Below are 14,486 nucleotides of genomic sequence, written 5' to 3'. Positions count from 1 at the left end.
CCTCTGCCTGAAGGTGGAATTCAACTTGATAAAAGAGGTGTCCTGGTCTTGCATTAATCTCCTGAACGACAGATCTAAAGGGAGAAAGTGACTTAACTGTTTCGTCTTCCCTAGGGGCAAAAATTATAGGCCTTTCTTTGGGTGGCACCCAGTGATAATGTTCTTACCTCACTTGGGACAATGAGAGGCATACTTCTCTCAGTTCTTTATTAGAAATATAGAAAGCAAGCCAGTATAATTTAATAAAGAACTTTAAAACACATTAAGTTTAGAGACCTTATATTCCTTCCTTGTTGCAAATAGCCTATCTTTTGAGATGAGGCACAAAGATCTTGGTGTGACTCAATAATGGACAACAGACAGTTTACAATTTAAGTCTATCTACTTCCTATAAAAAAGAAAAATTTCTACATGTGGGTGTCACCTCTAAAGAAGACACATAACAGACACTAGTACGCAACATTCATTATATTTATTTTACTAAATAGTATGGTTCAAAAAAAACACAAACAAATCAGAAAACTTTTACTTAAAACTAGTCCAACGAGATGGATGGGGTTGATGCCATCCCATTCCCTTCTTTCTATGTATATGAAGCTGGAGCCATATCTGACAGCAAGCACTCAAGTATACTTTGCCTTTCCTGTTGAACATGAATGAACTTCTCTGAACAAGAGAGACAAATGAAGTTTTACAAGATACAGGCACTTTATGTTCCCAGTTTTTAAAAATAAGCCAAGTGAAAAATATTTAGTAAAAGTAACTGGAACAAAGCTTTAAGAGTTCTACCATTAGTTCTAGTGACTTACACTCAATGCAAACAGACAGCATCAAACAAGTAAAACAAACAAAAAAGTTTAACTGGGGTTAATGGGTATATATGTAAAAAAGAAATCCAATTTACTATAACTGGAGAAAAATGGCCATTTGAATCCAACTTAGAGATATACCAACAATGTGCATTAAATCTTGTGTACCTATGTAGCTGAGTAACATTTGAAAGCTTTGCAAGAGTGTGTAAGTGAGAAAAGCAAAAGGTGCTTTTGATTCCACAGTATCTGATTAAACAAAACAAAGCAATTTACAAAAAAAAGTACCAAATGATACTTTAAAATAAATAGTTCATCATTTTGATGAATATATACATGTAGAGTCCACTTCTTGGGGATTTAACTATCTAAAAGTGGCATATCACTATCCAGAGGTGCAGGAGCAAGTTCACATAAATAAAACAGTGTGGCTTCACTAGCTTCGGCTTCAGTCAATGGCTCCAGGCGAACAAGCTTACTTTGGGTTGGCTCTGGATCTAGGCTGCTATCCAGAAGCTCATCAACTTCTATGGGTTTATCTACAGAGGACATAACTTCTGATGATGCTGTACTCCCCTGTTCAACAGTAGAAGCAGGGTTCCCATCGAGGAATGCAAGAAGTGGAAAGGCAGTGTACTGGATAAGCTGCTTATCTATAATAAAGATTAGAAAAATGCTCTTTTATCACCAGCTTATACAGAGTTCAAGCTGAAGGTGGAAAAAATAAAAACAGATGTGCATATATGCAATCAACTACCCTTATATATCCAAACAAGAAATCTGACACTTTATGCCAGTAAATTTAAAAATGTACTAGTCAGAAAGGTTAAGTCTTTTATTCAACAATTACAATATGAGAATTCTTTCAGTTGTCCTAAAGTTAAAAAAAAAAAAAAAAAAAAGACTTAAAGAACTATTACCTCACCAATTTAATTTTCTCTATCTGCTGAAACCTTGATACATTATGCACAGAATTGAGAACAGTACATTCTGTGTTCAACTGTTAAGTATGGCCAGACTTTCCATACTCAGAAATATTCCTATTAGTTTCTATGTAAGACTTTTAATTTTAAAAATCTGGAAAAAACTAATACTACATTTATACCTACCTGTTTTGGGTTTAGATTTTCTTCCCTCTTCTGAAACTGGCTGAACTACATTGTTCTTGGTAGTTTCTAATCCTTTATTCTCAGACTAAAAGAGAAAAAACCATATAAAAATACTTGTTTCATATTTTATGTAGTCCTAAAATATAGCATAAAATAAAGAACAGTATGTGAATACATTATCTGAAATATATGGGATCAGGGAGCACCAGAAAAGAGGAACTAGAGAAAGAGATCTCAACAGGTAACAACACTGGTTAAAAAAACTATTGCTGTCATCAAGTGGATGAAACAAAGAACCTGAACTAGAATGACAGTAAGTATGAAAAGAGGGGACATTTCAACAGAACAGACAGAATTTGTCAAGGGTAAAATGAATCAAAGGGAATGAATGTCAAGGGAATGAATCAAAGATGGCTGGTTTCAAACTAATTAAGAGATAATTCTTTAAACAAACTCATCTTAAGCAGTTTTGATTAAAAATGTTATTACTCATTTCACTCACAAACAGAATATTTAGCATAACTGAACATATTTAGAGTAAGTAGCTCAGGATGACATGATGATATCCTTAAAAACTATAGATCTCTATAATTGGAAGCCTCAAAGTTGAGGTGAAATTGCTTCATTTCCTTTTTGAGACTCTTTCAGTTCTTTTGTTATTTAAATTGCTTCTTTCAACCATTGTCTTCTCTCCTCACATCTGATTGTAAAGGGGGATTAAAACTTTAATGCTGTTTAGTTCTTCAATGCTCTTTTCCACGATGTTCAAACTGAGGTGCAGTGGTTCACAATTTTTCCTGAATAGCTGTAAGTCCCAGACACTTGCATGCTGGTTCAGTACATATGGTGTAAAAAACATACTAATTCCTATAATTCTCCTGATATTCATCATAAAATGAAGCAGTATAAGTTTCCAGGATTCAGACATAAGAATGGCCCCAACATATAATAAAACTAAACCTTCCGAAAAAGGAACATAAAAATATTTCTCATTTAGCAATCACAATAAATAAACAGTAATGCAAAAATACCATCTTTGTTTTTTACTTTTTAAAAAGTAGTTTCCAAGGATGCCATTGTTACTCTAAAACATGAGAACCAGGATGACAAATGGGTTTCGAGTCCTATACAAATTCTTGTTCATTAGTAGTGGCCACTTAGATTGCTCTACTGAGGAGTACAAGTATCCTGATTTATTAGGAAAGAGTGTGTAATCTATGTCAATAAAATACCTGTCATGAGCAAGGGAATGTGCCAATTATTTGAAAACAATAATTAGATTTTAGAACTATAATGAAAAGTTATTCTCTAATTTTTCTATAGTACTACAGAGCTGTATGCAATTTGCTGTTTAACTGCTATATCTGAGAACTGTATTTAAACTATTGTTTTTGGAATAAAGAGGATAATCCAGGAAGAAAGAATGACTCAATGTCTAGCAATCAATAAACAGTGCAGCACATTCACTAAATGAATGCATAATATGGGTTCATTCCCCCTTAAGATCTAACATTTCACAGTATCATATTTACTGAAACCCAGTGTTGAGGTGATCCAGAGAACCTTACAGTATAAATCCAGGCAAACTGTGGTCCACATGCCATATCAGCATGCTGCCTGTTTTTGTAAATAAAAATTTACTGAAGCACAGCCACACTCATTCTTTTCTGTATTGTCTGATGCTGCTGTTGCACTATAATTACAGTATTGAGTAGTTGTGACAGAGAACATATGACCTGCAAAACTGAAAATATTTACCAAATGGCCTTTACAAAAGTATGCCAACCCCAGATAAAAATCCAAATACTGAACGTATAATCAACTTTCTACTTCAAAAATTCACAAATTCTTTCAACTCTAAGTTACCCAGGCTATAATATATAATTTGAATACATAGAAAATCTGGTCAGGCTATCCTCACACATGACATTAATCAGAAAAATTCTACTCTCTGGGGCACCTGGGTGGCTCAGTTGGTTAAGCATCTGACTTTGGCTCAGGTCATGATTTCGCAGTTCGTGAGTTTGAACCCCACCATCGGGCTCTGTGCTGGCAGCTTGAAGCCTGGAGCCTGCCTCGGATTCTGTGTCTCCCTCTATCAGCCCCTCTCCCACTTGTACTCTGTCTCTCTCTTTCAAATATAAAATAAAACAAAAAGATTTTTTTAAATTCTACTCTCTGACTCTAATCACTTACATTTATTTGATATGTGTTCATTTTTAGACTACAAGGAACAAGAATCAAACTAAATTTTGATTCTGCTAATCTAGAATTTATATAAATTTCAGGGGACTTGATTTACGCCTTTGTATTCAGTAAAAAATGGGACTGAAGAGTTTGGTAAAAAACAAGATAAATAGAATATATACCTATTTAAGACAATAAGCTATAAACAAAGTAAAAGAATGATTCTAATCATCTGCTCTTAACAACTTCAAATTGTCCTTATTACTCATTAAAAACAAGTTCTGAAGAATTTCAGGTAACATCTGCTAATCCCAACTGGAGTTCGTATAAGTCTAATAACAAAAACCATCACTTAAAAAAAAAATAGTCCAAAATCCACACTTCATTGTTTAACTTTCCTTACGTACAATTAGTACAAATTAGTTCAAATCCCTGAGCTTTTACTGCATGCTAATAAAAAGAAGGAACTTATTTAAAAATATCAGTACCAGTAAATTTTCAATAAAAATTGCTGAGAAGCTATTCATAGAAAGAATAAGAATGTAAACTGAAGCACATAAAACATAAAAAAATATTTCAATTATTTATTTCAGTGATACACCTGAACATGCCAAGTTCAGTTGATCTCCCAGTACCTTGAGGGCTGACTTCATATTGGTAGTTTATCACACAAGTGCCTAAAGAATTGGGCAATGACTCACCCCATAACCAAAAGTTATTTTTTCATCTAGAATTTTACTATCTTGTTCACACATATTAGGGTAAGAATATAAAATGAGTTTTTTGTAACTGGGAGTGATATTGCTCTCTACTTACTAGGACTTTTTCTTTTCAGATTCTTACAGCTAAGGGTCCTGAGCAACATGAATTAAAACTTACTTTTGTATTATTGATGTAATCTGTGGGATTCATCTGCACAGAACTAGTGAAAAGCTGAAAGACCAAACAAGAAAGATGATAAGTTTAAAAAATATTAAAAAAGAACTGTGTGTTCAAAATTTCTATACAGCCACGTTGGGTGAAGAGATGTAGCTCCTGCACTAAGAAGTTTTCATACAGTAAAACAAGTATGAAAGAGAAAAGCAGGAAAGCAGAAGGAAAAACATACAAAAGCAGAGCAAGCTAGCCCATGCAAGATGTTTTAAGAATTTCTCCATAAAACAGTGGAGTAAATCACTTAAAGACAAATGGTGTTTTGCCCCACTTTCCCTCTCCTCCATCTCCTTTATTATTTTCTTTCTAAATGCTTTTGGCTTTAACTGGCACCCAGGACTGAGTTCCTTGCCCAGACAGTAAGCCTTTACTGACTACCAGCTAATTATGTGAGAAATTTATAGAATCTGCTCTGACAGTGCCTCCTAAATTACGCCTCAAATGCAGCCCTCTGACCAAATGGCATACCTACTTGTCAGTTCTTTTCACCTCACCTAGTAACAGAAGATGTAAATGCTAAGACCACTGCTTACTGCACTCCTCAATCCAGCCAGTTTACAGACAAAGCTTTTAAGTCATAAGCTTCAAAGTCATTCATTCCACAAGGATTTATTGAGCATCTATGAAATAACTGACATCATGAAGAATACACAATGAAGACACTATTCCTGCTCTCTGGGAGCTTACAATCTAAAAGACAAGAACAATATCAAACAGCAACATATGATCAGATTTAATTCAGTATAATAATAGTAATGGATACTGGGGATCAAAAGTACTAAAAAGAGAAAGGAGAAAATCACATGTGAGCGCACGCATGCGCAGACACACACATGCAAGATGAAACAAAAAGTCTTTATGAAGCTATCCAACACATATCAGTCCCTGAAGAATAGTTAGGATTTGGAAAGAAGAGAATGGAGGGAAGAATAAATTGTTACAGATTAGCAATAACAGAGAAGAAGGAATGGCTGTGGGGTAAGTTCTAGAAATAGACAAGATGACCAGTCCAAATAACACAGAAGTTCTGAGTTGAATAGTAAGTTGTATGTAGTAAGTTCAAAAAGTAGAACAAGGCCAGTCAGTGGACAAGACCACATTCTGTCAGCAATAATAGCCTTGGAAAAGGCCTCAGAAATGACACACAGTGATTAAAGCATTTTTGGAGAATGAACACACCAACGGTTCAAAGGATAAACTGAAATGCAGAGAGACTGCAGACAGATCCCTCCTCCACCCTCTCTAGACAGTGATTCCTCTCCTTAAGTTCCACATTCATGATAGCCCTAAAAATGTCCCCAGTTCTTCCTTTTGTTAACTTTTTCCCCTTTCTTACTACCTACTGATCCATGAAAAGGATGAGACTCGGATCCTTAAGAGTAGATAACTGTAAATAACTGCAAATCTCTGTCAAGTTCAGCTTGTCACTGCCTCTGAGATTGAACAGATTTTGTCTCTATTGAGAGTGGCATCTGAGAGTATAAGCTCCTCACTCCTTTGCCCTACTCACCCATTAAATCAGGGATACCTTCATGTATCCCCAGCAGATGCACAGTGTGAAGCAGAAAAAAGTAAATCATGTAGGAGGAGCAGTGACACAGCTGGTTGAATCCTAATTCCAGGCCTCTCTTGCTGACACTCCACACTGGGCCACTCAGAACTGAACTCTGCAGAGAACCTGAGTTCCTCAGCATATCTATTCATGTCCTTACCATCTCTGCCACCTCAGAGAACAAGGTAACCTATGGGTGGATTTTTATAATACAGCATGAGATTCAAGGAGGAAACAATGAAAGTCTTGGATGAGAGAGGCAACAGTAGAAATACAAAGTAGGAATGATTTTTGAGTGCTATTTTTGAAAATACTTGAGGACCTGGTGAACAGTAAGACAGAGGTAAGGAAACCAAGATGACTCAGTGATTACCATTCCTGGATGAGTAAAGAGAAGTCTGATACCACCATAGAAAATAAAGCTGGGGGCACCTGGGTAGCTCAGTCAGTTAAGCATCCGACTTTGGCTCAGGTCACAATCTCGTAGTCCATGAGTTCAAGCTGGCGTCGGGCTCTGTGCTGACAGCTCAGAGCCTGGAGCCTGCTTCAGATTCTGTGTCTCCCTCTCTCTCTGCCCCTCCGTGCTCATGCTCTGTCTCTCTCTCTCAAAATCATACATAAACATTAAGAAATTAAAAAAAAAAAAAAAAAAGCTGAGAAGTGTAGCTAGTTTGGAGAATAAAGAAAAGTTTGGTATTAAACAGAAATAATCTAAGGCAAGATCTTAACTGATGATTTCAAAGGCATGGAATTAGAATTCAAGCAGTTTACTTTAAAAAAATATTAAGAACTTGAGGTATAAATTTGAGAGCAATCTCACAATCCCTTCACAGAGAAAGGATAGAAAAAGAAGAGACAGAACAAATAAAAAGATAAAAGAATGGTACCTTGGGGAATACTCACAAGTAGAAAACAACAGGGAAAAGAAAAGCTCTTTGAGTAACCAGAAAATAGCTAGGAAGACAAAGAGAAAAAAAAAAAAAATCCAGTGCCTCTAAAATCAACAGAAAAAGTTCCATTGTCAAAAATCACTAGTGTTAATGTGATTAATTATTTATAATCCCCAAAAGAGTTCTTCGTGTTAGGCATTAGCCACATTTAACAGATGGGGAAACTGGGCAAGAGAGGTGAGCTTTCCCAAGGTTAATACCATAGCTACTAAGTGACATAAGCTAAATGGAACCCAAATCCATCTGATTCAAAACAAACCTACTCCCCCAATGGCCTGATTTAAAAAACAAAAACAAAAACACAGCCACTCATTACGGTTAAACCAAGGAAGCACAGGCTTAGAGTAAATAAGCAAGACAATACAGAGTTTCAAAAGAAATACAGAGTAAAAAAAGAAGTACCAAATACCACCAGCCATTCATTTCTAAAACTCTGTAGTGAAAGACTTAGAGAAGTAGAATGGTAAATGAACAGAGCAACACATCAAAATGTTTAAGATGGAGAAGATCTGAACCTACTGAAGAGAGATGGGAAAGATCAAAGGCAGAGCTAGAAAAACAGAGGCAGAGGGCAGGTATACAAATAGGCTTTAAAGAGAAAGAAAGCACTTCCTTTATGAAGAAAAAAGATGAGATTCCACAGCTTATGAGAGAACGAGGGCATGATGATTATCCTCTGTGAATAGGAAAAGTTGGCCAGACAAGGTCTTGAGGACAAATGTGGTAAGTGTTCCAAGGTTAAATTAAAATAATCTAATTGTAGGGGCACCTGGGTGGCTCAGTTGGTTAAGTGTCTGACTTTGGCTCAGGTCATGATCTCACGGTTTGTGAGTTCGAGCCCTGTGTCTGGCTCTGTGCAGACAGCTCAGACCCTGAAGCCTACTTTGGATTGTGTCTCCCTCTCTCTCTGCTCCTCCCCTGCTCATGCCCTGTCTCTCAAAAATAAATAAATGCTAAAAAAAATTAAAAAAAAACAATAATCTAATGGAAGATTGCAAGTATTTGTAGAGGGTCAGAATAATGAGATTTTATTTTCTTATGATCTAAGGGACATTCTAAAAAGGTCCTTGGATTAGAGTGGGGACAAAGACAAACTGAATAAAGGGCTGTCAAATTACTATTAACAAATTAAAATAGGTCATTAACATGGATGTTGAATTCATGTAAGATGGTAACACAGATCAGTATGGAAAGGAAATCTTCAAAGAAAGTGAAATCCATCCTGTGATATACTGATGATTCGGAAAGGATAATCAAATCATGGATATTGACAAAACCTGATGAGAAGCAGAAGAGTAAGGTGGTGAATTAATAAGACTGAAAGATAAGAAAGAATTAATTCCTTTTAGCCTCACTGAGAAGCCCTTAAAAGGACAAGACTGAAAAATATCTTGATGGAGAGAAGCTGCATTTTAAGGCAAAAAAATGCAAAATAAATAAATAAATAAATAAATAAATAAGCGAGCAACAAACTTTTCAGGATAGAGAAACATATTCACAACAGAAAACAGAAATAAGGAAGAGAACAATATTCATCTGGATGGAACCAAGCCATGTAAGAGAGGAATGGTAGGAGCAAAAGGGAAGAAAGGTAGTTAGTTAATGCCAGAAATGGTAGATAAGGATTCACAGTCCAGACAACACTGGAGTCAGTTCATGTAGAAGGTGGTGGGGATTGCAGGATAACCTTAGGACTTAGGGCATAAAAATTTTAAAAACTATAGCAAATATAATAAAATATTATCCACTTCAGTGGAAAATACTAATTCCCAAAGTATTAAGAAGTATCTCCATACTGTTTCCTGGCTAAGTAATTCTACGACTAAATATCCACCCATTTCTCTTCAGTGACAATTTGTTCTAGAGCAAAACAAAACACGGCAAGTCTAGAGAAGACCTGGATTTAGTAGTACCATTGAACAGAGTTGATACATTGTTATAGGAGGATTAATTGAACTGTTACTCAGAAATGTGCAGTAATTGCTGATCACCTCCTTCATCATCCTGAATCCATCTGTTTATTGTTTCTGATTAACAAAATCATTCATTTAAAAAAGAAAATGCAAAGACAGTGTAGAATACAAGAAAATGATGTATTATTTTAACACCATACACATAAATACACAAACTTCCAGTACAGCAAAGATTATTCAAAGTACCTACATCAACCAGGAGATCTGGGTCTATGCTAAACTGTCTTCCTGACAGCATGGCTTGGAAGTCCTCTAAGCTGCAATCAATACTGTCAAGATAATCCAACAGCTCAACCCTAAGGGAGAAAAAGATTAAAAAATATATCAAATATTAGATTTCCTTGTTTCACATTAAATTACATTACAGGGGTGCCTCATTACAGAACTGCCAAGAAAATCCCAAGACACTCTTGGGATGATTAAATCCTTTCAAAATAACATTTGCAGAGGTCAGCCGTGGCCAAAACAAGATAGATTATATGGGTTCATAATGTAAAAGAAAGATCGCCAAAAGAGAAACAGAACATGTGAAGTAAACAATGAAAGCAAATAAGCTCATACAATATCTAGGTTAACACTTACTTTCCCAAAAGATTGATGTTATCATTTAAAATGGAATCCATCATGGTCACAGGATCTTCTGTGGTCAGACTAGATGAGCCATTTAGCTGGACAGCACTAGACATGAGAGGGCTGGTGCCATCACTGCCTGAACTTAGGGATTCTCTAGCTGGTTCATTCTGATCTCCACTCTGAATGACAGGTGCATACTCATCTTCATTGTCATCTTCAACAATGACAATATCAGGGTACTGGCTACAGCTATATCAGGATGTAAGAAAGAAACAATCACATTTTCAAACAAATTCAACAAATCCATTCTGTCCATTCATTCTTCATGAAAACTTTCTCTCCAAAACATGTATCAAAAGGCTTAAGTTTCTTGAGTAGCTTAATCACAAATATTGATTTATCATATGATACAAAACCACAAAGGATCAATTAAAGACATTTAACTCCACAATTAAAAAATGAGAATTCTCATTACTTTTTGTTGGGAGTTTTTGCTGAGAGGAAAAAATGAGAATTCTCATTACTTTTTGTTGGGAGTCTTTGCTGAGAGGAGAGTATGTGGTTAAATAATTTGGCTTTTTCGGTTTAATAATCCAGATATGAGTCAGACAATAGTTTTTCACAGAATAAAGTGGTTTTGAATTTAGCTTTCTGATAAGAAAAGTAACCAATATTTTCACAAATTTTACTTCATAATCTCCTTACTTGGAGGGATCAGATATAACATCCTCATTAGTTTCTGGAATAACAGGGATATTTTCTTCATCTGCATTATCATCAGTTACATCATAAATAATGATGTCATCTGAAATCCGCTCCCTTGGCTTTAAACCTTCAGTCCTACTATGTGGAACCTAAAAAAAATCACGGAGACAATATATATCAAAATTTGAAATTATACTGACTACCAAACAGCATACTATTTAAAAAGTGCTAACTAAGGATACACAATGGTAAGCAAAACAGTTATGCTGTCTGCCCTGATGGGACTTATATACTAATTGTTATTAGCACCAATTCACAGAGGTATGAAGTGTGTTACTTCATCTACTTAACTATTTCTTTTACTGTAAGAATTCTTGAAGGTGACATGCCTCCGAATGATTCTATGGAAAGATCTTCAAATTTTACAGTATTTTTTTTATATCCAAAGGGTTAAAAAAAAAAAAAAAAAAGTCCTAAGACTTCACCAGGAATTTCAAGCATAACCAGATGACCACTGTGCTGATGAGGATTATTTTATCAGCTACTCTATTTGACTTATGGTTTATTCTTATTAAATGCTTTCATTAATAGGAAAAAAAAAACATTTCAGCTATTCCACAGTTAAATGTCAGCCTGTTTTCAGCAACAATTTTTTTATTCAGCTACAGATATATTCAGATCATAGGTACTTAATAAAAATACATTCAGTTCTCTAAAGCAAACTAAAGTCATTATCATATGCAAAAATCTGTAAATTTCAACAGTAGATAAATCAGGGGCAAAAGATGTAAAGTACTTAAAAATACATAAATCTAGGTAAATTAAAAAATCGTCATCTAGGGGCGCCTGGGTGGCTCAGTCGGTTAAGTGTCCAACTTCAGCTCAGGTCATGATCTCAAGGTCTGTGAGTTCGAGCCCCGCATTGGGCTCTTGCACTGACAGTTCAGAGCCTGGAGCTGCTTCAGATTCTGTGTCCCCCTCTCTCTCTGCCGTTCCCCCACTCAAGCTGTCTCTTTTCCCTCTCTCAAAAATAAACATTAAAAAAAAATTTTTTTTTTAATCGTCACCCATTACGTTGAGTCTTTAATTCTAAAAACACAACAGTTAGGTTTATTTATTTAGAAATAGTGGTGGGAAGAACCAGATGTTAATTATGGTTTGCTCAAGAAAAAAATCTTGGTACATTAATAAATCTAAAGCAGTATTTAGAATTCCAAGATTTGAAAGTAACAATGAAAATCAGATATTAAAAAAAAGTCCAGACTCTGAGCTAGACTGATTTGCCAATGTGTAAGTTTGACAAACAACAAATGATCCAGAGAGCCCATGACAAAGATAAAGGTAAATAGAAACACGTTTTGAAATTGCTAGACTAAAAGGTCTAGTCTATGCAATTTATAATAAAAACTGGAAACTTAAAATAACCAATGGATGAATGCATAATTACATTATATAATATTCAATTAATATAATAGTTGAGATTAACTAAATGTTTAATAAATCTCCAAAAGAAAAACCAAGTGAAAAAAGTTACAATGCAAAAAGATATGTGCAAAATTATATGTAATTTATATAAAGTTTAGATACATGCAAAATAATACCAAATATTGTTCAAGAAGTCACACATATAATGACGAAGGTGATGATAAATTCTAATTCAAGACAGTGATTATCTAGGAGAGCCTGAAGAAAAGGTGAAAAACAAACCTGGGAACAGGCAAACTAGACAACTATATTTACAATGGTTTATTTCTTAAAATCTAAAGCAAAAAATTAAAAATGTCATGATTTAATAAGCTGGAGGATAAGCACACAGATTATTATTCACTAAACTCTGAATGAAATACTGCTACAATAAAACTTGACTTGAAATAACAAATATAAAGTAGAATTTAACCAAAAAATTACTTTATGATGGTGATTATCAGCTGGTTCTTTGACTATATGTTGAAACAGATTCTTCTTTTGGGCTCCATTAGTATTTAGAAGTAGAGGCCTGAAAATCAGAAGATATTCATGAAATTCAGTGAAGCAAACATAACATGAAATTTAAATTCTTCTAATAATTTACCCTCACATGAACATACACACTTTAATAAGAGATTTGTTAATCATACACAATGAACTCTTAAAACGGTCACATCTGGGGTGCCTGGATGGCTCAGTCTCTTAAGCATCCAACTTTGGCTCAGGTCATGATCTTGCAGTTCATGGGTTTGAGCCCCACGTAGAGTGCTGTGCTGACAGCTCGGAGCCTGGAGCCTGCTTCAGATTCTGGGTTTCCTTCTCTCTCTGCCCCTCCCCTGCACACACTCTGTCTCTCTCTGTCTCTCAAAAATAAATAAACATTAAAAAAAAAAATTCTTTAAAGAAAATGGTCACATCTTAGGAATAGAAACAGAGGATGACTGTGTTTAGGACTTTTATTTCACCATTCTTTTGGACTATTTTTCTTAAAATAAATATAATAAACTAGTCTCTCTGGATATACTTCACTGCTGACTGAATAACTCTTTATGAACTGTACTTACATAGTAAAAAAACAAATAGGTAATATCATGAGAACTAGTTTGTGGAAGGAGTTAAGGCCACAGCCTAAGTTGTAAACATAAACAAGCTTTGCTAAAATATGGCCTTACAAGATCTTTATCTGCTTTCCAACTATTCCTTCATCCATTATCCTTAAGCTTTAGTGGTAACAACGGAGTTACTAACATTTATAGATATCACAAGCTACATTCAATATATAGGTTTTTAAATCCCTTATTAGTGAATTAAACATAAGAGAGATCAAGTAAAAAATTTTTTATTTTTTTTCAATATATGACCTGTTTTTTAAATTTCCCTCATTCAGGCCATCTAATGATACATTAAACTGCTAATGTGAATAAAAATGGATTCTTTATTAACTGTATATGTGTGTTTAAAGTGGTCATTTAGGCTACCTTATCTTTCAAAAACATCAGCAGGATGACAGCAGGAGGAAATAACACTAGTATTGAAATGTTGAGTATAAATTAACAAGGAAGTACTGTGCATCTGGGACAACAGGCATACTCTAAGCAAATGTAGGCCATTCATGTTAAACACTAAAATGTTTACTTGTCCATGAATAAGTCAAAGTGTTTTACCACAAAATCTTACCTTTTACGTTTTAAACTCACAAGTTGGTTATTCTGAACCAACGTAACAATAAACTGGACAATCTAAAAGGAAAATATAAACAAAAAAATTTCCATCACAGACTCTTAATTAGTCCATATTACAAATCTTACAAAATTAATTCAAATACTACATGCTAAGTCACATAATTTCTCACATATTAACATATCTGTAATCTGAGTGCATCTTACAATTGATATCTAAAGAAATTTAACAGTTTCCAAGCAGAAGGATAACCTATGATGACAGCTGCAGCTACCTGTAATACCAAGATGCTTAAGACATTCACCTACCTACCTACCTACCTACCTCCATCCATCCATCCATCCATCCATCCATCCATCCATGTAACCACCCACCCACCTACCCATTTATCTATCCAATATTCAATTCAGTTATTTGTTTTGGTGATAAGTACTAAGCATGCCTGGATACAGATCCCAACTTTCTACTTAAAATTCTTTCAAGATTATGATGGGGGAAAAAAAAATGACTGGAACATTTTTCTTGCACTGGGTAATAAAATTAGAGGC

At 34.8% G+C, this 14,486-nt stretch overlaps 1 protein-coding gene across 7 annotated transcripts in view; it reads right to left on the bottom strand.

The window, feature by feature from the left end:
* Window positions 1-14,486, bottom strand: part of HSF2 (heat shock transcription factor 2) — a 43,776-nt gene that overhangs the window by 7,427 nt on the left and 21,863 nt on the right. For 3 of the 7 annotated variants that reach the window (XM_049654271.1, XM_049654272.1, XM_049654276.1), the window contains exons 6-13: window positions 13,936-13,997; window positions 12,700-12,787; window positions 10,792-10,940; window positions 10,096-10,335; window positions 9,704-9,809; window positions 4,985-5,038; window positions 1,919-2,003; window positions 454-1,462 (exon numbers count right to left, since the gene is read on the bottom strand). In XM_049654271.1, coding sequence (XP_049510228.1) covers window positions 1,170-1,462; window positions 1,919-2,003; window positions 4,985-5,038; window positions 9,704-9,809; window positions 10,096-10,335; window positions 10,792-10,940; window positions 12,700-12,787; window positions 13,936-13,997 — 1,077 coding nt within the window. In that variant the 3' untranslated portion in view covers window positions 454-1,169. Of the gene's footprint in view, window positions 1-453; window positions 1,463-1,918; window positions 2,004-4,984; window positions 5,039-9,703; window positions 9,810-10,095; window positions 10,336-10,791; window positions 10,941-12,699; window positions 12,788-13,935; window positions 13,998-14,486 lie in introns of those variants that run through there. The other 4 variants (XM_049654275.1, XM_049654274.1, XM_049654278.1 and 1 more) reach the window with 3 other exon arrangements.

This window comes from Panthera uncia (genome assembly GCF_023721935.1).
Source record: "Panthera uncia isolate 11264 chromosome B2 unlocalized genomic scaffold, Puncia_PCG_1.0 HiC_scaffold_24, whole genome shotgun sequence".
Classification (NCBI taxonomy): Eukaryota; Metazoa; Chordata; class Mammalia; order Carnivora; family Felidae; genus Panthera; species Panthera uncia.
The sequence above is the reverse complement of the archived record's forward strand: the minus strand, read 5'-3'. Positions and strand labels throughout refer to the sequence as shown.